Here is a 26030-nt window from a genome sequence, read left to right as displayed (position 1 = left end):
AGCCTGATTTTACAAAGATCAATCATGGTAAGGCTTGTGAACTTAATTCTAAATGCGGTGGGAAGCCATTAGCTGGCTCTGAATTGTGAAGTGATCATATTTGCATTTAAAAAATATTCATGCTACAGTTTGAGCATGAATTGGGTTGAAGCAGGAGTGGATAAGGGGAGTCCGTGAGGAGGAGGCTTTGTGGGACGTTCCGGATAATAGATGATGGCTCAGTTAATTGGAGTGCTGGTGGCCAGTGCAGCTTTGGTGGGATTTGTTGATTGATTAGGTTTGAGAGAGAGGGAGAGGAGGGGGTCCTTGTTTCTGGTGGGAGATAAGAATGCTGATGGAGAATGAGGAAGTCTGGGTCAGACCTCAGGATTGATGGGGTGTTGGAAGCAGACAATAAACACATAAGTAAATGGTATATGGTAAATTCTTTGTTAGGAACAATACTATGGGATCTGGTAGTATGATTAAAAAGTTAGGAAAACTCACCATGAGAAAATCTATACAGCTTCTCATCAAATCTATACAGCTTAACAGCAAATACAGATGACCTCGTGCAGAAATGAAGTTGGCACATTTAGGAAGTGAAAGGCTTTGGCTCCTGGGATTGGAATTAATGAGAGGAGGTTATAGGCTGTGTCCTAGAGAAGCAGGCAAGGACCATGTCTTATTGGGCTTTGTAGGGCATGGTAAGAAGTTTGGAATTTATCTTTGATGTATTGAGATAAAGACAATAGAAGGCTTTGGGCAGGGGAATGTCCTGTTCTACTTTATATTTTATAAAGTATAACTTGCTCCTGTGTGGAAAAGATGTCAGGCAAATGTTAAAATGGGGAGACAAGTTAGAAGTTTATGGAAGTATTTCAAATGAGCAAGGGTGGTGGTTTGGTCTATGGAAGTGGTGGAGGTAAAGGGGAGTCCGGGATATGTTTGGGAAGGAAAATCCATGGGACTTGCCAATGAAAAGGGTAGCAAGATTGAAGAAAGAAGAAAGAGGAATCTAGAAACATTCTTAAGACTTTGGCTTGTGCAAACACGAGGATCTTTCTGCCACTTACTCAGATGAACAAGTACAGGAAGGAGCAAGTTGCAGAGAGAAGCTGACTTTCTCTTGCGCACACATCAAGTTTGAGGTGTCCATTAGACCTTCTAGGCTCACATTCAAGAAGGCCATTAGGTACAGACTTGGAGTTTAAGGAAGATGTCCAGGCTGGAGATGGAGGTATTTGGGAATCACATTTGATTTCAGGTTAAAAAGAATCCCTTTGTGCTCAGCTGTAGAAATGATTCTTAATTAGTTTTTCCCACTACTTTTGTACCTAATTTCATGACTGTCATCGAGTTGTACCCACTTGAAAAAAAAAAAAGAAGAAAAGAAATGAAAGGAAGAAAACATTTAGACTGTACCATATAAAAATTTAACTTTGAGTCTAATCTCATGACCTGTGACATTAACAGAGAGATTAAAGTGTTCTAAATCATGGAAAAACCTTACCCTAAGAGTTGTGTGTCTATAAAAAGTAGGCTAATAATCCACTCCCTATTTAAAACTTCATCTGATTACAGTTTGTACAGATTATATAATAAGCATATTAAATATGTAGTTGATAGTAAAACTATAATTTTAATATTAATGGTGATTTTTTGTAGGTTAAATATAATTTACATATCAATAGTATGCAGTTAAAATGCTAAAGTTGAATAATAGTATAATTTAGAAATTATTGGGGTACCTGGGTGGCTCAGTAGTTGAGGGTCAGACTCTTGATTTTGGCTCAGGTCATGATCTCAGGGTCCTCAGCACGGAGTGTCCTTGAGATTTTCTCTCCCTCTCTCTGCCCCTCCCTGTGCTCCTGGTCTCTCATGAATAAATAAATAAATAAATAAATAAATAAATAGAATCTAAAAAAAAAAAGATTATTTCCAATAGGGAAGAATCTTCTCATTTCCAGTTTTGTTGTGGCTATGAGTTCTTGCGATTGGCTTAAATCACTGAAGCTGTCATTGTTGGTCTGGAAATGTGAATTTTTTATTTGTTTGAGTTTTAATTCAAATACAAATGGTGGGGCATCTGGGTGGCTTAGTTGGTTAAGTGGTTGCCTTCAGGTCAAGTCCTGACCCCAGGGTCCTGGTGCTGAGCCCCAAGTTGGGGGAGGAGGTGTCTATACTCAGCAGGGAGTCTGCTTCTCCCTCTGTCAAATAAATAAATAAAATCTTAAAAAGAAACTCCCAAACGCTGTAAAAACAAATATGAATGCTAATACAAGTTGTATCAGTCCCTCTGAAGCTGTTGGTGCTAATTAGGCAAGGTGTGTGGGAGAGACAAAGACTTGGAAAAAAAAAAAGATATTTCTTGCTCTAGTTTCCCATAATATTCTAAATAGCTGTTGTTTTTTATTTATTTATTTATTTATTTATTAGCAATTTTATGTATTTGAAAGAGTGAGTGGGAGCACAAGTGGGGTGAGGGGCAGAGGGAAAAGCAGTCTCCCTGCTGAGCAGGGAACCCAACACTGGTCTCGATCCCAGGACCCCAAGATAATGACCTGAGCTGAAGGTAAGATGTTTAGCTGACTGAACCCACCCAGGCACCTCTAAATAATTGCTGTTTTTTAACCAAGAAAAGGATATATAGATTCATCTCTCTTTAGTTACATATTCCTTTTCTAATTAGTTGTGAACCTAAAGACATCATTTCACTTCTTTTTCTTTCTTTGGTGTCATCTCTTACAACGTGAGCTGATGGGTTGGCACAGAGCCATTTAAAACAATTGTAATGTTCTTTTCAGCCCCTCCCTAGAGTGGAATGTCTTGTGAGCCACATGAATTCTGTTTCATCATCCAGTGTCTTCTGGGTTTCGTTCCTCCTCCAGCTATCTCACACCAACTTAGAACATGGTACTGCAGGGATCCACCTTTGTATTTTCCATCTGTATATCCCACAGTCTTCCTTGATCGTTTATGGGTGGTGGAGTGTTTCATAGTTTTGTAGCTCACTGGTTGTGATAATTCTTATTTATCCAGAAATTCCCCCATATTAGTTGCCTATGAAATAGGAAGTTGTATTTAAAGCATGGGATTAAAACCATGACTTTGAACATACTCAGTTCTCTCTTTTAAGAGACAGCTAGAAAGGTGACTTGTGCATGAAGCCCTTCAACTGTGTTTCCCCCTGAGGTGCCCGAAGGATTCACTGAAAGGAGATTGTATCTGAGGTCAGTCCTTAGTACAGGGGTTCTTGGACAGCATGGCATGCTCCTGATTAACTCAAATTGTTTGAGTGTGGCACATTGCCCTTTGGTGTCTATTGTAGTGTGTTCTTCCCCTTAATCAGGAATGAAGATCTCCCCGGGGTGGTTTTCTGCCTTATTGTTATTCTTTCACAGTTGTCTTTCACAGTTGTTTGTGTGTTTGGGACACGGTACTGTGTACAGTCGCAGAACTTTTAGGACCCCTTTGGATGTTGCAGGACGCCACTTGCAAGAGGGCAGAGTTATGAAGTAGGTGTATTTTCTATTTTCTAGAGTTCCAGGTCCTCCAACTCCTTCCCTTTCCCCTTCTTTCCTTTCTCCCCCCTCAGTAGCACCAACTGCCTCTCATTTTCATCCTCAGATATGCCTGGTTCCTAATTCCTGTTCCTAGACAAAGTCTCTTTGTCCCCGTTAAAACTTGCTATCAGCAAAGGATTGGAACATAATTCTAGAAGGTAACACATGTGTGAATACTGCTTAAGATAGTTCTGTTAAGGAGAATTTGCTTTTTCCAGTCATAAAAAGTCTTCGGGTATGGAGATGAACATCTGACTAGGCAGTTTCAAGAACAATCAGTACTGTCCTTAGCAGCAGGATTGTTACTACAAACCATCAGTTGACTTCTCCCCCCTCCTGTGAGCCTAAGCTTGTTTCCTGGACTCTGCTACCAGCCGAGATCTGACCCAAGGCTGCTCTGTTGCATTTCCACCCGTGGGAGGTTAGGGAGGAGCCTTAAGTCACTCAGGAGCAATGGTCGGAGATTGCTTGGGCCAGAGGGGCTTGGCAGGATGCTCCAGAATGCTCTAACTAGTGCTGTAGACCTTCCTATAGTATACCACAGACTCCAAGTGGCCATGGTACTTGTCTTTGGCTTTTAGACAAAAGCAAAAAGGAAGATTCTGTGAAGAAGACATTATACACATGTGTGCACAAACCCAGAATATTTATATAAATATTTCATTTTCATTTATGTTTTTAAGGATTAAAAAAAATTTTTTTTTGAATTGTGTCCCTTTCAGCTCCATGTTGTTCATTGGAATTCAGACAAATACCCCAGCTTTGTTGAGGCAGCTCATGAGCCAGATGGACTAGCTGTGTTGGGAGTATTTTTACAGGTGAGAATCTACCAATTTCATTTTAAATAATTCCTCAGCCATGTTGGATAAAGAGTTTCAGTCATGGAAAATGTAATCTTACCATTTTTAATAGTAAACTCCTTCTAAGTTTAATGTTTTCCTTTGGAAATTATATTAAACATTTATGTTTTAGTTTATGATTTATCTAACAGCCCAGAACTACCTTAGAAGTATTGTCTTACATCTTCTCTTATTGTCCATTGATCATTTTTATGTGAACAGAAACAGCTGCAGCCGCAGCCACAACAATAGTAGCAGGAGTAACAACTGAGATTCGAGAAGGAAATCTTTATTCTAGTCTCTTCCTGATGACACAGTATTTAGAGATACAGGACCGAGTGAAGTTCAAATTCCTCAATCTTGAAGCACCAGTTTTACCACAGTGGTCTGTTGTCTCAAACACACTGATCAGTTTTTAAAAACTGTTGTTGTCTTTTCCTTTGTCTCATATTCACACGTGGTGAAGCAAGTGTCCTTGTTATGATCCCCGTGGGTGGGTTGGGCCGTTCAGCTCCCACTGTGACCGCATTCTTGCAGGGCCGGCGCTTTTGCTCTGCCACTGACTCTGTGCAGTGTTGTAACCCCTTGGGGCTGGGCTGGCACTGGGAGAAGTACAGGGCAGAACGGAGGATGGGATGAATGGCAGCAGCTGGCTTCTTCCCTTTGGCGGCCAAGTCCACTGGTGGCAGTGGAATGCGAGTGAGGCAAGAGATTATGTTTTAATCCTGAAGGATTTAAAAGCTTAGGTAGATTCAAGACATCCATAATAATGAAGAGAGGTACATATATTTTTCTGATGATGATTTCTACTCATTGATAATATATCATGTTGGTTCAGGAACTTAAATCATTTTAGGTGATAAGTGGGAGATTTTTTCTTTTCTTTTATTTATTTAAGAGAGAGAGAGAGAGAGAGCACATGCAGGGGAAGGAGTAGAGGGAGAAGGAAAGGGAGAAGCAGGCTCCCCGCTGAGCAAAGAGCCCCATGTGGGACTGGATCCCAGGACCCTGGGATTATGAACTGAGCCAAAGGCAGATGCTTAATGGACTGAGCCACCCAGGTGTTGCTGGAGATATTTTCTTTTAATGCTTTGATGTCTCAAGAGTCAGTTTGGTTCTAGGATCTGAAGGTCACATCTGGTTGAATAGTATTATGTTAGAGTTTCCTAAGGGAGTTTTCTCTTAAGTTAACCTGTATCTTAAACATTCACAAAGCTGAAAAACTATGTAGCTATTAATACTAGTTTTGGAATCAAGCTTAAAATTCAGCCAAGGAACCTGTAACATTACCTTGTTCAGATTCTTCTAGCATGATAAAGTCAGCAGGTGAAAGGCAGCTTCATTATAGAACAATCTCTGTTTGTTCTGGGCTGGCGTAGGTTTTTTTTTTTTTTTTTTTTTAAATTCAAAACCAATTATTGAAATGGAGTTTCTGCTACAGTAACCATTTCTTCTGAAATTTTGTGCTTTCAGATTGGTGAACATAATTCTCAACTGCAAAAGATTACAGACATTTTGGATTCTATTAAAGAAAAGGTAAAATGAAATATTATTTGCTAATGACTAATATATTTGTTGTTCTCTCCTGAAGTTTTTTACTTTCTTTTAATAACTTAGACATATGTTCACATGGAACATATGCTATCTGCTTTGAAGCAGGTTTGGAATACACTTGATCAATAGAGCAGAATCAACCTATTACCATTTGTCTTTTGAAAATTATGAGGGGGGTCTTACATTACCTAAAATCATTACTAACAAAACTATGCATGATTAGTTTCTGGTATTGGAGTGTTGCATAATCAGCATCTAAAACTTGCAACACATTTTAAACAAATCTTGTGTTCTTAAATAAATCTAGGGAATGTGCTACTTCATCTAAAATATTTAGGTTAAGACAGAAACCTTTTTTTTAAGATACAAAGGCAGATACTAAATAATTCCACGAATTAAAGAATTCTAGCACAATGGTCTTTCATTGGATTTTTGTTTGGGGGGAGGGCAGTGTCAAACTCTCCCATTTTAATTTGTGGGAATTCTCTTTTCTCTACCAGGGTAAACAAACTCGATTCACAAATTTTGACCCATTATCTCTGCTTCCTCCATCCTGGGACTACTGGACATATCCCGGTTCCCTCACTGTCCCACCTCTTCTTGAGAGTGTCACATGGATTGTTTTAAAACAACCTATAAATATCAGCTCTCAGCAGGTATGTCGCTTCTTCAAGGTAGATCCTGATTTACCAGAGGAGAACTGGATCAAAACTTAGAAAAAAAAATCCTGCCCTTAATTTCTGGGACATGATGAAGGGCTATGTTTTCCCTTCATTAACCAGATAGGTAGTCGGACTGGGTAAAACTCATGTCCCTTTCTTATTTGACCTTCTGTGATTAGAAGATTGCTCTCCCTGTTCTTTGAAAGGTAACGTGCATACAGACACCGAGGAAGGTGACTTTAAAGGCTATACTTGTTTTCTTTTATGGGCTGAGATATAAGCAGGCTGGTAGATAAACAGGGAAATTAGGAGAAAGGCTATTCTTCAAAGGGGACTTTCTTCTTTTTGACCTCAGTCCTGAGACCTGTTCCTCCTACAGATGAGGTCGCAGTCAGAAAGTGAGCAGTGTGGGGCACCTGGGTGGCTCTGCCTTCGGCTCAGGTCGTGATCGCAGGGTCCTGGGATTGAGCCCCGCATTGGGCTCTCTGCTCCGTGGGGAGCCTGTTTCCCCTCTCTCTCTGCCTGCCTCTCTGCCTACTTGTGACCTCTGTCTGTCAAATAAATAAATAAATAAAATCTTCAAAAAAAAAAAAAAGAAAGAAAGAAAGTGAGCAGTGACACAGCAATGGGTTTCTTGGCTTTTGTGGACAGAACTTTTGTAGGGCTGCTTGAGGGGCTGTAAGCATTTCCTTAGATGCTGTTGGGTGCCTACCTGTGCTGTTCTAGTGAAGACAATGCTTCACTTGTTTTTCTGATAAACGTACGGAGTCCCCATGAGAAGCCATGCCATCTGCAGACTCGGACTGGCTTGGATGCCCAGAAACTCGGCTTGGGTCTATGACCCGTGTGACTGACCTACCAGACAGGTGGATGTGATGTTTTCTGTGGATGTTGTGCTGAGTGGGTTTTCTTTGCTTTTTGTTTTCCTTTTTAAATTACTTGCCACACCATCTTAGCAAGAACACAGGCTGGTAACTTTTGCAGGTAATCTGTTCTGGGCTTGCCCACCTGCCTAGCTGTTTCTGTTTGACCCCCAAAGACTAGAGCTCGTTCACCTTTGCCAAGGTCATGTTAGGTAACATTTTTCCTTGGCGTGTTGAACACATCCAACTTATGTTGGCCTTATCTTTAGGATTAAAGCCAAATAATAATCAGGAACATATTGATCAAAACATTTTGTAAAAGTGTGGATTGAAGTTCAGAGCTTGACAGACATGGAAATTCCTGTGACTTTTCCCCTCATGAATAAGGTGCCTCGTGTCATAAGAAAAAGGACCTGTCACTGATCCAGTGGCTTTACTAACAGAGTAAATTTTTCTTTCCTCCATGTGTTAAACTGTTCACTTTTACATTCCTTTCTTAAATTTGAACAAGGTAAGGGCAACAATTAATAAATTATATCATCAAGGTGGTAATAATAAGAGTTCATGTTTTTCCTCATATTTCAAGGATATTTTTATCTCTTAAAACCAGTTGGAAATTAACTTTTTAAAATCCACTTGCCATTTAGAACAGAATATATCAAAATATATAATTTAGTTCCTTAAAATACTTAAAGCTCTTAATCAAAAATGACTCTCTCTAACTTTACGAATTATGCCTGCCTAGCTGTGGTTTCACTACTGTATCTAATTTGAGGCTCAGTTAATTAAAAATAATTATTAATGTGGTTTTTATAAGGTAGAGTATAAAAAATAATAACTATACTTTAGAGCTTTAGTTTGATTGATAATTCACTGAGATCTACTTAAATTCACTTACATCTACTCTAGCATGAATAGTTTTAGACATTTTCAGTTTTAAAAAATATTTTATTTATTTGAGACAGAGAGAGAGAGAATGAAAGAGCACAGTAGGGGTGGGGCAGAGACAGAGGGAGAACCAGACTCCCTGCTGAGCAGGGACCTGGACATGGCCCATCTCAGAACCCCAAAATCATGACTTAAGTTGGAGGCAGACTCTTAACCATCTGAGCCATCTAGACAGGTGCTCCAGACATTTTCATTTTTAATCAGATGGAAATGATTATCTGAATAATAATCCAAATTATTTTAATATGATATTATGGTGATTTTAAGAGTTAAAGAATGAAGCAAAAGATATTTCAGAAGTCCAATCCCAGTCTAACCATGAGAAAAACATCAGATAAAGCCCAGCTGAGGGAGGTTCTGCAAAATAGCCGGTCAGTGCTCCTCAAAACTGTCGAGGTTATCAAAAGCAAGGTAAATCTGAGAAATTGTCGTCATCAAGAAATGCTCAAGGAAATATGATTACTGAATGCAATGTTCTTTCCTGGTGGGATCTGGAACAGGAAAAGACATTAGGTAAAAACAAAGGAAATCTTAATAAAGAATGGACTTCAATTAGTGAGAATATATTAACACTGGTTCACCAATTGTGAATAATGTACCATCCTAATGTAAGAGATTAGTAATAGGGCACATGGAGTGTGGGGCTTATGAGAACTATTTGTACTGTCTTAGCAATAATCCTGTAAATCTAGAACTATTCTAAATTAATAAGGTTATTAAGAAAATCTAAAACATGATAGGGTTGAGATGATTATTCAGTGTTTATCTCTTTTATATAAAGTGAAATGAATGTGTCTTTCGAGTATACCACTTAATTAAGAATTAATTTCTGAAAGATAATTTCTGATCCCAATTTTGGCTTCTCTTTATTTTTGAAGTCCCTGAAACACATTGTTTTGTGTATTTTCCAATTCTACTATATAATGTCACTAGCTATGAAGATTAAATTCTTTTTTTAGTTAGTTAGTGCCAATTTTTTTTCCTAGGTTTTTTTCCACTGCTATTTCTTGCCCAGTCACTGTTTGACCAGAAGGGCAAACACATGATTTTCATTTTCTTTTATTTGATTCAAGCCCATTTTAGTTCCCAGAGTCATTTATTGGAATGCTTAATTTAACTGCCAGACCAGTAAACAGATATGCTGTTTTCAGATAGTTTTGATAATAGATCTGTCATTCTCTTTGGAAGGCTAGCTGTTCTGCTAAGTTTCTTTGGGTTATCCTAAATTATCTAAATTGGCTCTCTGCTGAATTCAGTGTGCGAAATACTTGGTTTTAATTCTATGCTCTTTTGAAAAAAAAATTCTCTTGGTCTTTTGTTATGAGATTGCCATACGGTAAAATTCACGAGTTTAATGTGCAGTTGATGGTTTCTGTTATCGTATATTACCATGCAGCAACCACTGGATCAAGATATAAAATAGATCCCTCTGCCAGAATATTTCCTTATGCTTCTTTGCATTCTACCTCCTTCCTCACCCATGGCCCTGGGCAGTCTCTGAGATGCTGTCACAAGGATTCTGCCTTTTCTAGAATTTTATTTAAATGGAATCATATAGTATGTAGATTTTTGCATTTGATTTCTTTTACTTAGCATAATGTTTTCGAGTTTCACTGACAATTTTTGTTACTGAGGAATATTCTATATCCCTAGAATATTCATATTCTATGATATACGACCTTACTTTAAATTTATTCATATTCCATGATATACCACCTTTTAAAAAAATCTATTTACCAATTGATGGATATTTGGGTTGCTTCCAGTTTGGGGCTATTCTGAATAACAGCTGTACATTTTTGTAAGTTAGGGATAATTGACACGTACAATTTTGTATGGGCACATATTTTCATGTTCTATGGCCATAGCTAGCACTTACATGTTTAACTGTATAAGGTACGGCCATATTGTCCTTTAATGTGGCTGTTCCATCTTCCATTGTTACCAGCAATAACATTAGAACAGGTATTTCTGCTTACTGGGGTTGCTCTTATCTTGCCCATCTGTACCCCTCGGAGATTTCTAAGTTCCTCCACATCCTTATCAGCACTTGGTGTTGTCAGTCTTTTGAATTTTGGCCATTCTCGTGGGTAAATGTGATTTTTCAAATTTGCATTTGTCTGGTGACTAGTAATGCTGAGCTTTTTTTCAGGTGTTTGTTGGCTGTGCGCATATCTTCTTTTGTGAAATATCTGTTGAAATCATTTTTTCCTTTTTAAAAATTGGGTGTTTGTGGTTTTTTTTTTGACAAGTGTTCGTGTTTTTATTATTGAATTGCAAAGGTTCTGTATACAATAAGGATAACACCCTTTTTAAAATACATGTTTTGCTGAAGTTTTCTCCTAGTCTATTGGTTGCCTTTTTTTAAAACTGTCTTTTGAAGAGCAAAACTCCTTAACTTTGATGTAGTCCATTTTTATCAGTTTATCGCTTATAGTTTGTGCTTTTGGTGTCCTGTTTTAAGAAATTTTGCCTAACTATAAGCCACAGATTTTTTTTTTTTCATATTCTAAGTAATGGTTGTAGCTCTCACATTTCATGATGATTTATGAGTTAAATTTTAGGTATGCTGTGCCCCATTTTCTCTTTCCTTTCCTTCTGATATTTCAATTACACATATATTTAACCTTTTAATAACATCTAACAGATCCCCAAGATGCTATTTTAAAAGATATTTTTAATTTAAATCCAATTTAATTAACATGTGGCATATTATTAGTTTCAGAAGTAGAGTCAGTGTTTCGTCAGTTGCATGTAACCCAGAGCTCATCACACCACGTGCCCTCCTTAATGCCCATCACCCACTTACCCCATCCTCCCACGACCCTCCCCTCTGGCAACCCTCAGTTTGTTTCCTATAGTTAAGAGTCTCTTATGGTTTTTCTCCCTCTCTCATTTCACCAAGACTAATTTTTAGATAATTTTTAAAAATCTCTGTTCTTCACTATGGGCAATTTCTATAGATCTATATTTAAGTTCATTTGCTCTTTCCTCTGTCATGTCAATTTGACTGTTAAGTCTACCAGGTAATTTTTTGTTTTAGCAATTCTCTATTTTAGTTCTACATTTTCTATTTTCTTCCTTTTTATTATATTTATTTTTCTGCTGAGACTTCCCACTACTCTGCATTAAAGATGCTTTGTTTAATATACAAACCTCAGTTAGTTAAAGTAGTCATTAAAAACAAACAAACAAACAAACAAACAAACCCTGTGTGTGCCTGAGTGGCTCAGTTGGTTAAGCATCTTGCCTTTCAGCTCAGGTCATGATCTCGGGGTCCTGGAATCAAGTTCCGCATCAGGCTCCCTGCTCAGCAGGGAGTCTGCTTCCTTCTCTTCCTCTGCTCCTTCCTGCTGCTTGTGCTCTCTTGCTTTCACACATACTTGCTCTCTCTCACACATAAATAAATAAAATCTTTATTAAAAAAACAAACAAACAAACAAACAAAAAACAAAACAAAACCCAAAACCAAACAAAAAAACCTTGTAAGTTCCTAATTTGGTTCATCTTGGGTCAGACTGTTGATGTTTCTTTTTTTGAGAATGTGTTCCATTTTCTTGCTTCTTTGTTAAGTAATTTTTTATTGTATTCTAGGTGTGATGAACATGAAGTGGTAGAGATTCTGGATTTGGTTATTTTTTTCTGATGAATATTATTTCCCTTGTGTGAGTAGGTTGTGTTTTTTTTTTTTTTCCCAGCACTTAAATTGCAAATTTTCTTTCTTGTGCAGCAGCTCTGGTCTCAGTACAGCCGCGTATGGTTCCTGGGTATAGAGTTTGAGGATCCTCTCTCTGCCTCTGCTGCAACTTTGTGCACCTTGCAGACTCTACTCAGCTCAGGTGAAAAGCTGGGAGAGATAGAAACTCACTTGTAGAGCTCTCATCTGCCCTTCATGTGAGCACAAACTACCCACCTGAGTCCCCCTGCTTCTCTTTACTCTCTAGGACCTGTGACTTGTCGCTTTTTTGTATTTATGTCTGGGTTTTAGAGTTTTCTACAGGGAGGCTGTCTGTAGGATCTTAGTCCAACAGATCTGGAAGCAATACCTAGTGTCCTTTTAAAATAGTAAAATGCTATATTATGTAATTAAAGATAATGATCTAGGAATACTCTTCTTAACTTCTGCATCTTTAGACTAACTGGGAAATGGGGAAAGAATTCATTCACTGGAACATTAATTTTGACTTACATTTTTAAAAAACTAAAGTTCTAAATTATAGGCAAGTGCAAGTCAATTCTGGAGTTGTTTAATAATTGCTAACTCTTGCAAGGCATAATGCAAAAGATACAAAGAAGTGTTAAAAATGTCCCTTGTCCTCAAGTAGTTTATAATCTAACAGACAAGATAAAATAAATGTGTAAAAAACAGTAACACAGTAGCTGTGCTTGATATGTAAGAGAAATAAGGTGTAACGGAAGTTCAACAGGGGAGAGATTATTTTATTGGAGAAATCAGGAAAAGACTTCTTTTTTTTTTTTTAAAGATTTTATTTATTTATTGGACAGAGAGAGGGATCACAAGTAGACAGAGAGGCAGGCAGAGAGAGAGGAGGAAGCAGGCTCCCCGCTGAGCAGAGAGCCCGAAGTGGGTCTCGATCCCAGCACCCTGGGATCATGACCCGAGCCGAAGGCAGAGGCTTAACCCACTGAGCCACCCAGGCGCCCCAGGAAAAGACTTCTTGAAAGCACTGATATCTGGGCTAGGAAAAGGGCGGTGACTGGTTGGAGGTAGTAAAGGAAAAGGAGCAGTTTCAAGAAAGGACACCGTAACTAAAGGCAAGAAAAGGAGGTGCAGAAAATGTGGGTGCCTTTGTACCTACGTTTCTCAGACTCTATTGTATACAACAATCACCTGGGGAAGCTTATCAAAAATGTGAATCCTTGGGCGTTATCAGAAATTCTCACACAGAATGTCTGGGGATAAGGATCTGTAACCTGAAGTTTTAAGAATCTCCCCAAAGTCTCTTCATTCAGGTACTCTGGGATCGCCCTTGACAAAACGGGCTCCGAGTGGACCCCAGGTGTGGTTGTAATCAGAGACAATCTAGTCAGTTGGCCCTCGCTGGTTCCAGAAGCCAGACTAACTAGTTTTGGAAGCCTTATTAGAGTTAGACATATTACTATTTTAGAGATTGATTTTGAAGTGTTTATACCTAAAAAGACATGATATTCAGGATTTGTCTCAAAGTAATCCAGGGTGGGCCTGAGGGGAGGCGGGAAGAGGAGAGTGTGGATGCAGTGAAGGTGCCTGTGTGTTCTTGACGGTGAAGCTGGGTGCTGAGTGTGTGGTGGCTTACGCGGCTGCTCTTTCTAGCTTTATTTGTGTTTGAAAGTTTCCATAATAAAAGGTTAATGAAAAGAGATTAGGGGAAAATAGAAATAAAAAATAGAGATGCAATATAGTGCTGTGTTTAGTGTAGGACTTACTTGCCAGATAGCTTCTTTACTGAAACTTCTTAGCTGTCCCTCAGGTGCTTCATCTTTAAAATGGGGATACAAGGTGTGTGTGAGGGGACTTGGTCCCATACCTGGCCCACCATGTTCTGGAAGGGACATTTTACTTTTATTATCCAGCTTTGGGAGGGAGTGGAGGACTATTAGACTTTTAAGCTCTAGAGTGGCATAAGCAAAGCGATTTACAAAACATTAGACAAAGTATTTCTGCTTACTAGGGTTGCTCTATAAGGATGTTAAATTTTCAGTATTAGAGCCAAGAAAACCAGCAAAGCAGATCACACCCTCCTCAGCCTTCAGGCTCATCTGGGGAGACTCCTGCCAGGACTCGTGTAGATGCTATCAGCCCTCGTGACAGAGTGGTAGATTTTTCTGTCTGCAAGAAGCCCAGGGGCCCAGAGAGCGGCAAGACTGGTAAGGGCCAGCCAGCGGTGTGCAAGTTGGTGGTTAGTGCGGTGGTGGAGGACGCCAGAGCCGAGAGAAGCAGATCTGAGCAGGGACTGGCGGACGCAACGCTACCTAGCCTGACTGAGTGATCCAGAGGGAGATCCAGAGCCAGAGAGGGAAGGAGTTTGGTGAGACATCAGGATTGGCTCAATGAATCTCACCAAAATGTACAGGCAGGTCAGAGAAAGAACTAGAGAAATTCCTGTGAGGTTAAGGTGTTACGGAGGTAGGGAGCCATGACCAACTTGCAGAGGACTCAAAGGAGGGTGTGTGGGGGGGTGCCTGGGTGGCTCAGTTGGTTAAGCATCTGCCTTTGGCTCAGGTCACAGTCCTGAGGTCCTGGGGATCCCTGCCCCTTTCCCTGCTCCTTCTCTCTCTCTCTCTCCCCTGCCTCTACCCCTGCTCTCCCTTTCTCTTTCTCAAATAAATAAATAAAATCTTAAGAAAAAAAAAAGCCAACCTCTTCAGAGGAATGGGCAGCATCACTGGGAGGCCAGCTGTGCTTGCTGAGGCCAGCAAGCTGGTGCCCTGATTCAGGCCTTGGGATTCCTGCATGGCCATTGGGAGAGGCCATTTTGGACAGACCTGATCCCCATGATCTGCAGAAGGCTGAGTGTTTTCCCTGTGGCTCTAGAGGTTAGATTTTATTTACCTCCACTGCTTGGCTCTCCCAGAGAATTATTCAAGTCTCATCTGGCTCTAGCTATAATCCGGTCTAATGAAATATGAATAATAGTAGGTTGTAAATATTTGTCTTATCTTGCCCATCTATACCCCTCGAAGTATCACCTGTGGAAAGACATGGCTGCTTTATATGATGCATGAACCTATCTCTGTGGAGTGTGCTGACAGACCGTTGCCTGCTAGTTATGGAGGACCTCCATCACCTCTGCCTCCCCTACTGGCTAGTACTGTACAAGAAATATTTTAGTCTTCAACTAAATGGTGATGATGGAAATGTAATAGATGTGTCCTAGTGTGAATTTTTAAAAAAGATTTATTTATTTACATGAGAGAGAGAGAGAGCACAAACAGGGGAGGGGTAGAGGGAGAAGCAGACTCTCCAATGAGCAGGAGCCTGATGCGGGACTTGATCCCAGGGCCCTGGGATCATGACCTGAGGTGAAAAGGCAGATGCTTAACCAACTGAGCCACCCAGGTATCCCTATCTTAGTGTGAATTTGCTTGATTCTGCAATTAAATGACTAGCATAGATTAGAGAATGGAGACTAGTTTTTAAAGATTTTTTTTTTTTTTTGGTTGGAGAAAGAGCAGAAGCAGGGGAAGCAGCAGGCAGAGGGAGAAGCTCCTTACTGAGCTGGGAGTCCAATGCAGGACTTTTATTCTCAATAATTTAATAATTTGTCTTTGCTCAAGTGAAATAGGAAAAGAAACACCAGAAACATAGTTGAGTTAATTGGTAATACATTTTTGGTGAACATTTACCCAGTCTTCATTTTACTACTGTAGACTGGTGCTAAATCTTGATAAATAGTATTAACTCACCAAGGAATTGTTTAAATAATTTATATAACATGCCTAGAGTAGAAAACTTCAGCAATTAAAAATAGTAGTGTAGATTTATGTTTATTGACATACAAAGATATATAGGATATCTATTAAGTAAAAAAATAAGGTTTCAAAAGAGCATGATAGTTGAGCCATTTTTATAAGAAAAATTGTGTGTGCATTCACGTGTTTGTATACACAAAAACATCTGGAAGAGTGTACTCCATAAGGTTAACTGTGATTATATCTTGTGATGTGATCACCAGTAATTTTTATTTTCTTCTTGATGCTTTGTGTGTTGTATGAGTTTGTAAGACAAGTCAGCATTTTTTTTTGTAATAAGAAAATTTAAGCCCTTTGGATGAGAAATATGCCTATATTGCTAGAATTGTATTTAAACATTATCAGAGGTTGAACAATCCAAGCGTTTACCATAGTTAGCTGTTCAAGGCTCAAGTATGGTGAGAGCAAAATCATTGCTTAACGAAAACAGTACTTGAAAGCTCAGTATTCTATAGGATGAACACCACAAGGTTGCCATGAAAATTGAGGTTCTGTGGTACTGGAGTACTAGTACGTGTTTGGTGTGATTGCACTATTACCTATTGAGAACATAGAACCCAATGCTTCACTTTATTGATGAGGTAACTGAAGACCAGCACCCAAGGTCATCCAACTGGTGCCAGACCGAGGACTGGGACTTATCTCTGGAAGCCAGTACAGTGTGACTTTTCCATGGTCCCGTTTTGCCTTTGTAGGTGACATTCTCTGAATCCTAGACATGTCCTCTTTGAACCACATTCTGTTTCCTCATATTACCTCTGTCCTCAGATGAAGAGTGCTTATGTACTTCATTTTTTGAACCCACAGGTATTTGTATAGTGGTGAGAACTTAGCAGAAGTGGTGTTTTCTTATATATATGACTCATAATTTAGAACAGTTTTATGGTAATATATTTTAGTTCCTGGTAGAGGAAAGGTTCTATGTTTCATAACTTCAAGTGGAGGGCAGTTCGGCAACCTTGGTGTGACCTTCTGTGCTGAAGCCAACACTGTTCTTTTCTTTAACAGCTGGCCACATTCCGCACTCTCCTCTGCACGGCGGAGGGCGAGGCGGCGGCTTTTTTGTTGAGCAATCACCGCCCACCACAGCCTCTGAAGGGCCGAAAAGTAAGAGCCTCTTTCCATTAAAAATTGTCACCAGCTGACCACCCCGAACAGGTCTGTGAAGAGAAGACAAAACACAAAAATCCCTCCAAACAGCTCTTTCCTAGAATTCTTATTGATTGGTACCATTTTGCTCTGAGCTTCAGCACCACAAGGAAGATCAGATCTCTGTAATCAAGCTAACTCAACTCATCCATCTCAGACTTGCACTCATGGGTATTCAAACAGTAAACACTGGTTGATGTGTGTTGAGATCCACAACATGCATCTACTTCAACCTGCATGAAAACATGGCAGGCGTTGCAAAACCTCCGAGTCCATTAAAAATATTCCCTTGCCCTAGAGTTTGAATCAGCCATATCTCTCAGTAATGTTTGGTCAAACAATTAAAATCTTCTCCAGAATGATAAGATTGTGATATCTTTTTCTACATGAGCAAGTCTGCTTAATGTCTTGGTATCATTCCAATTCAAAAAAAGTTGATAATATTTCCTTTTAAAATGAATTTTTTTTCTGATTACGCTGTTGATCCCCATTGCAAGGTACCTTTAATTAGATGAACAATAGAGCGTGGTCGGGGGTGGGATATAATCCTCACTGGGTCTACTCCACAGCTCAAAATCAACCCATCCAGTTTTGTTGGGAATCCCTCAGGATATCAGTGACTGTATAAACGTCAATGAATTATGCCCTATATCACATTCATGCGGTAAGGTTAATGATAAACAGGTTAATAATTGACTAAATGCATTGGTTTGAAACTCACAGATTGGAAGGTACCTGGCAAGCGGAGAAGCCCAAGGGCCTGATGGATAGGTTGCTTACTTTTTCCCCGTGTTTTGTCAACAGAACAGGGATCAATCCTGTGTAGGTCACTGTTCTGCCAAGTGGTGGAAAATATTTACTTGGGTCTCATATAAATATACAATCCATCCATAAACCCTCCAACCCATTTCCCTGGCAAAGCCCATCTCGCCTTTTATGCACGTCCCTCAATTGCAAAAGTAATTTTGTAAGCTGGCTCTTGGTAATTCACTTTAACCTATAGTCCCTAGTGTATTTCTGTTTGTTTTTGGTGAAGGGGGTGGTGAACGTCCTTTTGCTCTCTCTGGTGCAAGTGGCGTGACACTATTAACCACATATAAGACTTGAACACATGGTACACTTCTGTCATCTGAGAGAAGTTTAGCCGAGTTTCCTTGATTTTTGTTAATTTGTATCAGACACTATTCCTCCTCTGGATGTAGATTTTGATAATTCAAATTATTCTGCCATAGTCTTCTTGATAGGATAACTGAGTATCAGTAAATTGTGTAATAATGCTGGACTCAGTTGCAGAAGATAAACTCCTGAAGTCTAATGCTGGTACCTTGGCTGTTTTTGTTTTCCCTCACAGCGTCTAGCTTAAGCCTTGCAGGAGATGGCCATCTAGTAATTATTTAATGAACTGAATGTTTTAAAATGTTTTTATTTGATATCTTTGGCGATTATCTTTCTGTTTGTGATTAAATGCACTCTCAGTAAAATAAAGTAAATAAATTTATGTCTTAAAAAATCCTTCTTTTAAGTGCAAGTAAAATAAATTTATCTCTTAAAAATGCTTTCTTCTTAAAAGTATAATTATTGAATCTACTTGTGTAACCAGATGTTTTAACGGTTTTAAAAATACCAGTGTTGAATGGAAGGGTGTTTCTTTAGTTTGGGAAAGCATGTTGTGAACTATCCTGGTGGGAGAAAGAAGTCTGTTTCCTCAGAGAAAGTACATTGTTCTTTTGGAAGGGTTGTGTAATGAGGATTGTAATTACTTTGTGTGAGAGTTATTTCTTTGTAATTTATGGTTTCTGCTACAGTATTGCATTGGTCTGTGCTACAAATTGGACTTAAGTAGACTAAAAACATCTACACAGCACCGATTCTCTTGAAGACTGTTAATTTATCTATCTCATAAGGGCGAAAGGTCTAGGTGTATGCTGCAGTTGTGATCTCTTAAAAAGATTAAAGAGTATAAATGCTAGTATAGATCTCTCTTGTTTCCCACACATGTATTGGATTTATGTTCATTAAACATTTTGTATTTTAATTTAAGTTGGATCCAATCACAATAAAGAAAATGAGACAAACTTTGAACTGTATCAGGGACCCCCGTATATACAAGTCACAGAATGAGATTATATTTTTACACTTTTTTATATAGAAAATAATCCCAAACTCACAGAAAAAATGTAAACATAGTATATATTTTTATGAATTATTTGAGAGTAAGTCACCAACTGCTTTTGCTCTATCATCGCACAAACTTTAGTATATATTTTCTATGATTGTCCTACATAACTACAATATACTAAAACAACCATAAGAAGTAAAAGGCATCCAAATCATCAAGAAAGGAGTTAAACTTTCACTATTTGCAGATGACACCAAAAGACTCTATGTAGAAAACCCAAAAGACTCCACCAAAAAATTCATTAAAGTCACAGGAAACAAGATCAATGTACAGAAATCCATTGCATTTTTATACACCGGTGATGAACGAGCAGAAAGAGAAATCAAGAAATTGATGCCATTTACAATCACACCAAGAACCGTAAGATAGCTAGGAATAAGCCTAAGCAAAGAGGTAAAAGAGCTATACTCCTAAAACTATAAAATACCTATGGAAGAAATTGAAAATGACACAAAGAAATGGAAAAACATTCCATGCTAACAGATTGGAAGAACAAATATTGTTAAAATGCCTATACTACCCAAAGCAATCTACACATTTACAGCAATCCCTACTGAAATCCCACCAGCATTCTTCACAGACTAGAATAAATAACCCTAGCATCTATATGGAAACACAAAAGACCTTGAATAGCCAAAGCAATCTTGAAAGAGAAAAACAATGCTGAAGGCATCGTGTTTGCAGACTTCAACTTATATCATAAAGCTGTAGTGATTAAGACAGTATGGTACTTACACAAAAAGAGATAAAAGGAACAGAATAGAAGACCCAGAAACAAACCCACAACTATGTGGTCAACTAATCTTTGACAAAACAGGAAAGATATCCAATGGGAATAGGACAGTCTCTCCAATAAATGCTATTTGGAAAAATGGACAGCAACATGCAGAATTAAACTGGACCACATTATTACATCATATTCCAAAATAAATTCAGAATGGATGAAAGACCTAAATGTGAGACAGGAAAGCATCAGAATCTTGGAGGAGAACATAGGCAGTAACTTCTTTGACCTGGGGTGTAACAACTTCTTACTAGAAACATCTCCTGAGGCTAGGGAAACAAAAGCAAAAATGAACTGTTGACACCAAATCAAAACAAAACACTTCTGCACAGCAAAGAAAACAATCAACAAAATCCAAAGACCACTATCAAATGGGAGAAGATATCTGAAAATGATGTCTGATAAAGAGTTAGTATCCAAAATCTATAAAGAATTTATCAAACTCAACACCCCAAAAACAAACAAGCCAGTAAAGAAATAGGCAGAACACAGGAATAGATATTTTTCCAAAGAAGACATCCAGAGGGCCAACAGACACATGAAAAAATGCACTGCATTGCTCATCATCAGGGAAATACAAATCAAAACCACAATGAGCTAACATTTCACACTAGTCAGAATGGCTAAAAACAACACAGGAAACAAGAGGTGTTAGCAAGGACTTGGAGAAAGCAAAACTCTTACACTGTTGGTGGGAATGCAAACTGGTGCAGCCACTCTGGAAAATGGTATGGAAGTTCCTTAAAAAGTTAAAAATAGAACTACCCTATGAAAGAGCAATTGCACTGCTAAGTATTTATCCAAAAGATTAAAAAATACTAATTCAAAAGGATATGTGCACCCTGATATTTATAGCATTATCAACAATAGTCAATATGGAAAGAGCTCAAATGTCCACTGACTGATGAATGGTTAAAAAAATAGGTGGTATATATACACAATGAACTATTACTCGGCCATCAAAAAAAAATGAAATCTTGCCATTTGCTATGACATGGAGCGAGAGAGTATTATGCTAAGGGAAATAAATCAGTCAGAGAAAGACAAATACCATATGATTTTACTCATGTGGAGTTTAAGAACAAAACAGATGAACATATGGGGGGGGGGAAGGCAAACCATAAAACAGACTCTTAACTATAGAGAACAAACTGAGGGTTGCTGGAAGGGAGGAAGGTGGGGGGGGGTGTTAAATGGCTGATGGGGATTAGGTGTGTTAAATGGTTGATGAGCACTGGGTGTTGTATATAAGTGATGAATCACTAAATCCTGCACTTGAAACTAATATTACTCTGTAGGTTAACAAACTGCAATTGAAATAAAAACTTGAAGAAAAAACAAAGCAAAACAAAACAAAAAAACCCGTAAGATTAACATTGCATTATTATTACCACCTAATCCATTTGAGAATAGCTTGTTCATGCTGTCATGTTTCCTTCAGTTGGGCACCATCCTTTAGTCTTTTGGTTTCCATTACCTTGACATTTTTGAAGATTATAAGCCAATTATTTTATAGAATGCCCCCCCCTCCCCATTTAGGTTTGTTCAAGGTTTCCTTGTGAGTAGAGTCAGGTTATGTACCATTGGCAGGAATATCACAAAAGCAATACTGGATGCTGAGCTCTTCTCGTTCCATCATATTAAGCAACCGATTTTGATTTTTCCTCTTACAGAGACTATTCACTTCTATCACTTGATTAAGACAGTGTCGGGGTGCTTGGGTGGCTCAGTGGGTTAAGACAGTGTCTGCTAAGCTTCTCCATTGCAAAATTACTCCTTTAGCCTTTGTAAATTAACAAATAGTTGTGTGAGGATTTGCCATGAGACTATGTAGTTCCTCATTAAATCTTTAATTAATTTTTTTCTAGCATGGACTTAGCAATTCCTAATTTATTCAATGGGCTATAATCTGTTACCATTATTGCTATTATTACAATACCTCATTTATCAACTTTTTAAAAAAAGATTTTATTTATTTATTCGACAGACAAAGATCACAAGTAGGCAGAGAGGCAGGCAGAGAGAGGAGGAAGCAGGCTCCCTGTGGAGCAGAGAGCCTGATGCGGGGCTCCATCCCAGAACCCTGGGATCATGACCTGAGCCGAAAGCAGAAGATTTAACCCACTGAGCCACCCAGGTGCCCCATCATTTGTCAGCTCTTATTCACGATTTTTTTTTTTTTTAATTTGGTCAGTAGGAGCACTCTCAGGATGACTTCTGTGTCCTTTTGACATGTCCCTGTTTCCTGACTTTCTGACAGCAGTTTGATGTTCCTGGTTCATCTCAGTCTTTCCATACCCCAGGCTTGAGATCTACCATTTCTTCAAGAAATCCTGGCTTCTTTAAGTGGAGAATAGTATTGAGAAAACCAGTCTGGATACTAGATGATTTCATTTTTGTTGGAGTGTTACTACTCCTAAATCCTCTACATGGACAGAAGTTGGGAATGTGCACACACACATACACAAACATAGTGTGTATATACAGGTTCAACACCTATATTTCTATATTTATCGATATCACACTCATATGTCCAATTTCAATACAACACTTCAGGGTTCAGTCTAGTTCTTCGTTTCCATATATTTTTTAAAAAAGATTTATTTATTTATTTTAGGGAGAGAGAGGGAAAGCACGAGTTGGGGGGAGGGGTGGAAGGAGAGAATCCTCAAGCAGACCCTGTGCTGAGCTCAGGGAATGACGTGGGGCTTGATCGCAAGAGCCTGAGATCACAACCTGAGCTGAAACCAAGAGTCAGCTGCTTAACTGACTGAGCCCTCTAGGTGCCCCATCCTATTTCCATATCTGTAATTCCCTTTTCCAAAACTAAGAAACCAGACTTCCATTATCCTTAACACTTTACTTATCTGGCCAGTTCTTCTGCATGTAACCAGTATCCCATCACCGCCTCCAGCCTCTCACCCCCACATTGCTTGGATACCCTTCTCACTCAGCTTGGGCTGTAAGATCCTGTGCTGGGCTGTCTTGACTCCTGAAGAGAAGGGAAAGGAAGAACCTGGAAGGGGAGGGAACAGGAAGGAAAGAAAGAGGAAGAACAAGATACATCTTGAAATACTCACTGGGCTGTTCATAAGGAACTCCTTTATTTCTAACACAAGTTATTGAAAATGTAGCTTTACCTATACACATTTCACCATAAGTGGCAATGGAATAGAATAGTTAGTAAAAAAAAAAATTTAATACTTCAGAGTGGGGCTGCCAAAAATGTAAGCCAAGAAATAGTGGTCTTATTACAGAGGCTAGGAAGGCATCCTGGGCCTTGGATAACTACAACTTGCTCTCGATTCAAATCCTACTGAAGAAGATTAAATTTTTTATATTAAGATTTCAACACCCATCAAAATGCATACTCCTCTCAGAGGACAATTGTTTAAGTTGCCACCAGTCATTTGCACTTGAAGGTAACTGACTTTGGATGAGATAGTTTTTGGTGGGAATAGAGTCTGTGACAGAAGGAATGTTAACGTGATACAAGACAGCCAATTACCTGAGTGTTAGGATAATCAAGGTGAATTCCAACTACTTCACAATTTTGGCTACAGGTCTCATACTTACTTATACCCTGACACCTCACCCCACAACTGATGTGTAGCAAACCTATTGTGAATAGAATGCATTAGTTGATGTATCATGGCATTAGTGCATGTCGATGGGCATCCCAGTGAATTAAATGGACAAAAACAATTTACAGTTAACCATGAGGAAACTAGGATGATTAAGACATGGCTCTGGGGCGCCTGGGTGGCTCAGTGGGTTAAAGCCTCTGCCTTCGGCTCAGGTCATGATCCCAGGGTCCTGGGATCAAGCCCCACATCGGGCTCTCTGCTCAGCGGGGAGCCTGCTTCCCTCCTCTCCTTCTGCCTGCCTCTCTGCCTACTTGTGGTCTCTGTCTGTCAAATAAATAAAGAAAATCTTTAAAAAAAAGTTAAAAAAAAGACATGGCTCCTTCTCTTATCTCAAAATCTAAAATGAGTAGAAAAATAAATTGCAACATATGAAATGTTATTAAGTATTTTAAGTTCAGCTATCTGTAGAGTGATAAGGAAACATGGAGAAGATGGAAAAATTAATTCCGGATAAATTAATAAAGGCATGAAGATTTGCAAGTGTGATATTTTGGAAACTGGATTATCTAGTTCTCTGTGTAGATTTGCATTTGGCACTAGGGGGTGGGGAGATATTATCAGTGAAGACTCTTCTGTCTGAGAACAATAGGAACTCTAACACTACAGGGCTAAAGCAGTAATGTGAAGCTGGGGCTAAGATCAGGCCTCAATATCCCTCCCTCTTGGCTGTCTCTACCTCTGTGGGCTCCGTTAGCAATCAGGCTGTCCCTTCGTAATGGAGGGTTGGAAGCCTGCACCTCTGTACCTAAACCACCTGTAAATCACACCAAGAGTAAAGGAGACCTTCTTTCTTCAAAAACGTCAGAAAATGTTCTGGATTTCATTCCCATTTGCCTAGATTGAGTCATGTGCTCATCCTTAATTAAGACATCATGGCCAGCAGACAGAACGTCGGTTTGGGGAAGCAGGAGACATTGGCCCCTTCCCAAGCCACACAGACTAAGAACAGAGGAGGATTGGCTCCAGCAAAGGAAACTGGGATCTAGTACCTGAGAAAGGGAGAAAAGATTCTGGGTGGCAAAAACAATAAATGTCTAGTCTGTACTGAATGAATGGCTGAAGAGAAGTCTAAAAGAGTAAAGCTCACGAGCTCATTGAGACCTTTCAGGAAATCACCATTATCCACCTAAAAGAGAGTGAAATTTCTCAAGCCAAATGCAAGGTCAACATTTGAATAAGGGCACAAGATTTTTTAAAAAGTTGTCCTGCTAGTGCTTTGATACAATGATAAATCAATACTTCCCCACAGAAGTGAGGAAGGATGGGGATTGGCAGAGCGAAGGAGCCAACCTAGAACTGGCAAACCTGGCAGTTTCAGGGAGGAGGAGCTCCCTGTGGACCCAATTCAGTTCGGTGTTCCACATAGGGCTCACGCGTGGCCGTGGGATTCGGATCATTGTGGTCTGTTTGTTGCTGGCTTCTCTCTAGTTCCAAGGGGGCAGAGAGGTCTCTGTTAGCTGTTGTCCTCATCTCTCTCAGCCTTCTCTTTCTAGCAACCAATGTGGATTGATCATGCCTACGATTCACAGTGCCTCGGTCTTTACAGGTGACTCAGGAACTATTTGTTGAAAGCATTAATAAAGGAACATATGAGGGGCACCTGAATGGCTCATTCCATTACGCAGCCAACTTTTAGTTTCGGCTCAACTCATGAGCTTGTGGTCGTGTTATCAAGCCCTACGTGGGGCTCCACGCTCAGCAAGCGGTCTGCTTGAGACTCACTTTCCCTGCTCTGTCCTTGCCCTGTCTAAAAGAAATAAACAAATCTTTAAAAATAAATAAATAAATACAAACATGCATAAATAAAACATGAATGAGTATAAGTACTCTGATTACATGTAAAATTAGCACATCTTGGAATCCATTCTTTGATGAAATAACAAGTGTCCTTAGGTTACTCAAGCGGTTTGTTCCCTCAGGAAATGTTAGTTAGTTAGTTAGTTGTGAAAGTAATGCAAGACAAAAGGGGGTAGAGGTATATATTATAGTTGTTGCATTGTGATTAAATGGGCACGCCCTCCCTCAGGAGGGTCTCCAAACACATCATGCCCTTCCTTGTTAGGGCCACGGACCTTTCTTTCCTCTTCTTTCCATCTTCTAGTGCCGTCATCTGGACAACCAGATAATTTTCTTCCATAACCTGTGCTATGGACCAGTGAGGTTCAAAATGCTTTGCAGACCCCCATGACCCCTAAGACACTTCTAGGAGGTCAGTGAAGTCAAAATTATTTTATAATAGTACCAAAATATAATGGGGCAACTGGGTGGCTCAGATGGGATCTTGGGGCTGTGGGATTGAGCCCTTTGTCTGTCGGGCTCCTTGATGGGCATGGAGCCCGCCTGGGGTTCTCTCTCTCATTCTGTGCCTGTCCGCCATTGCCTTTTCC

At 39.3% G+C, this 26030-nt stretch overlaps 1 protein-coding gene across 1 annotated transcript in view; it reads left to right on the top strand.

The window, feature by feature from the left end:
- Window positions 1-18588, top strand: part of CA13 (carbonic anhydrase 13) — a 32949-nt gene extending 14361 nt beyond the window's left edge. Inside the window, exons 4-7 of the mRNA XM_082722658.1 lie at window positions 4268-4363; window positions 5858-5920; window positions 6439-6594; window positions 16893-18588. Of these exons, the coding sequence (XP_082578784.1) occupies window positions 4268-4363; window positions 5858-5920; window positions 6439-6594; window positions 16893-17012 (435 nt within the window). The 3' untranslated portion in view covers window positions 17013-18588. The remainder of the gene's footprint in view (window positions 1-4267; window positions 4364-5857; window positions 5921-6438; window positions 6595-16892) is intronic.
- Window positions 18589-26030: the final 7442 nt, after the last annotated feature.

Source organism: Mustela nivalis (genome assembly GCF_964662115.1).
Source record: "Mustela nivalis genome assembly, chromosome: 2".
In the NCBI taxonomy this organism is placed as follows: domain Eukaryota; kingdom Metazoa; phylum Chordata; class Mammalia; order Carnivora; family Mustelidae; genus Mustela; species Mustela nivalis.
This window is presented reverse-complemented; position numbering and strand designations above follow the sequence as displayed.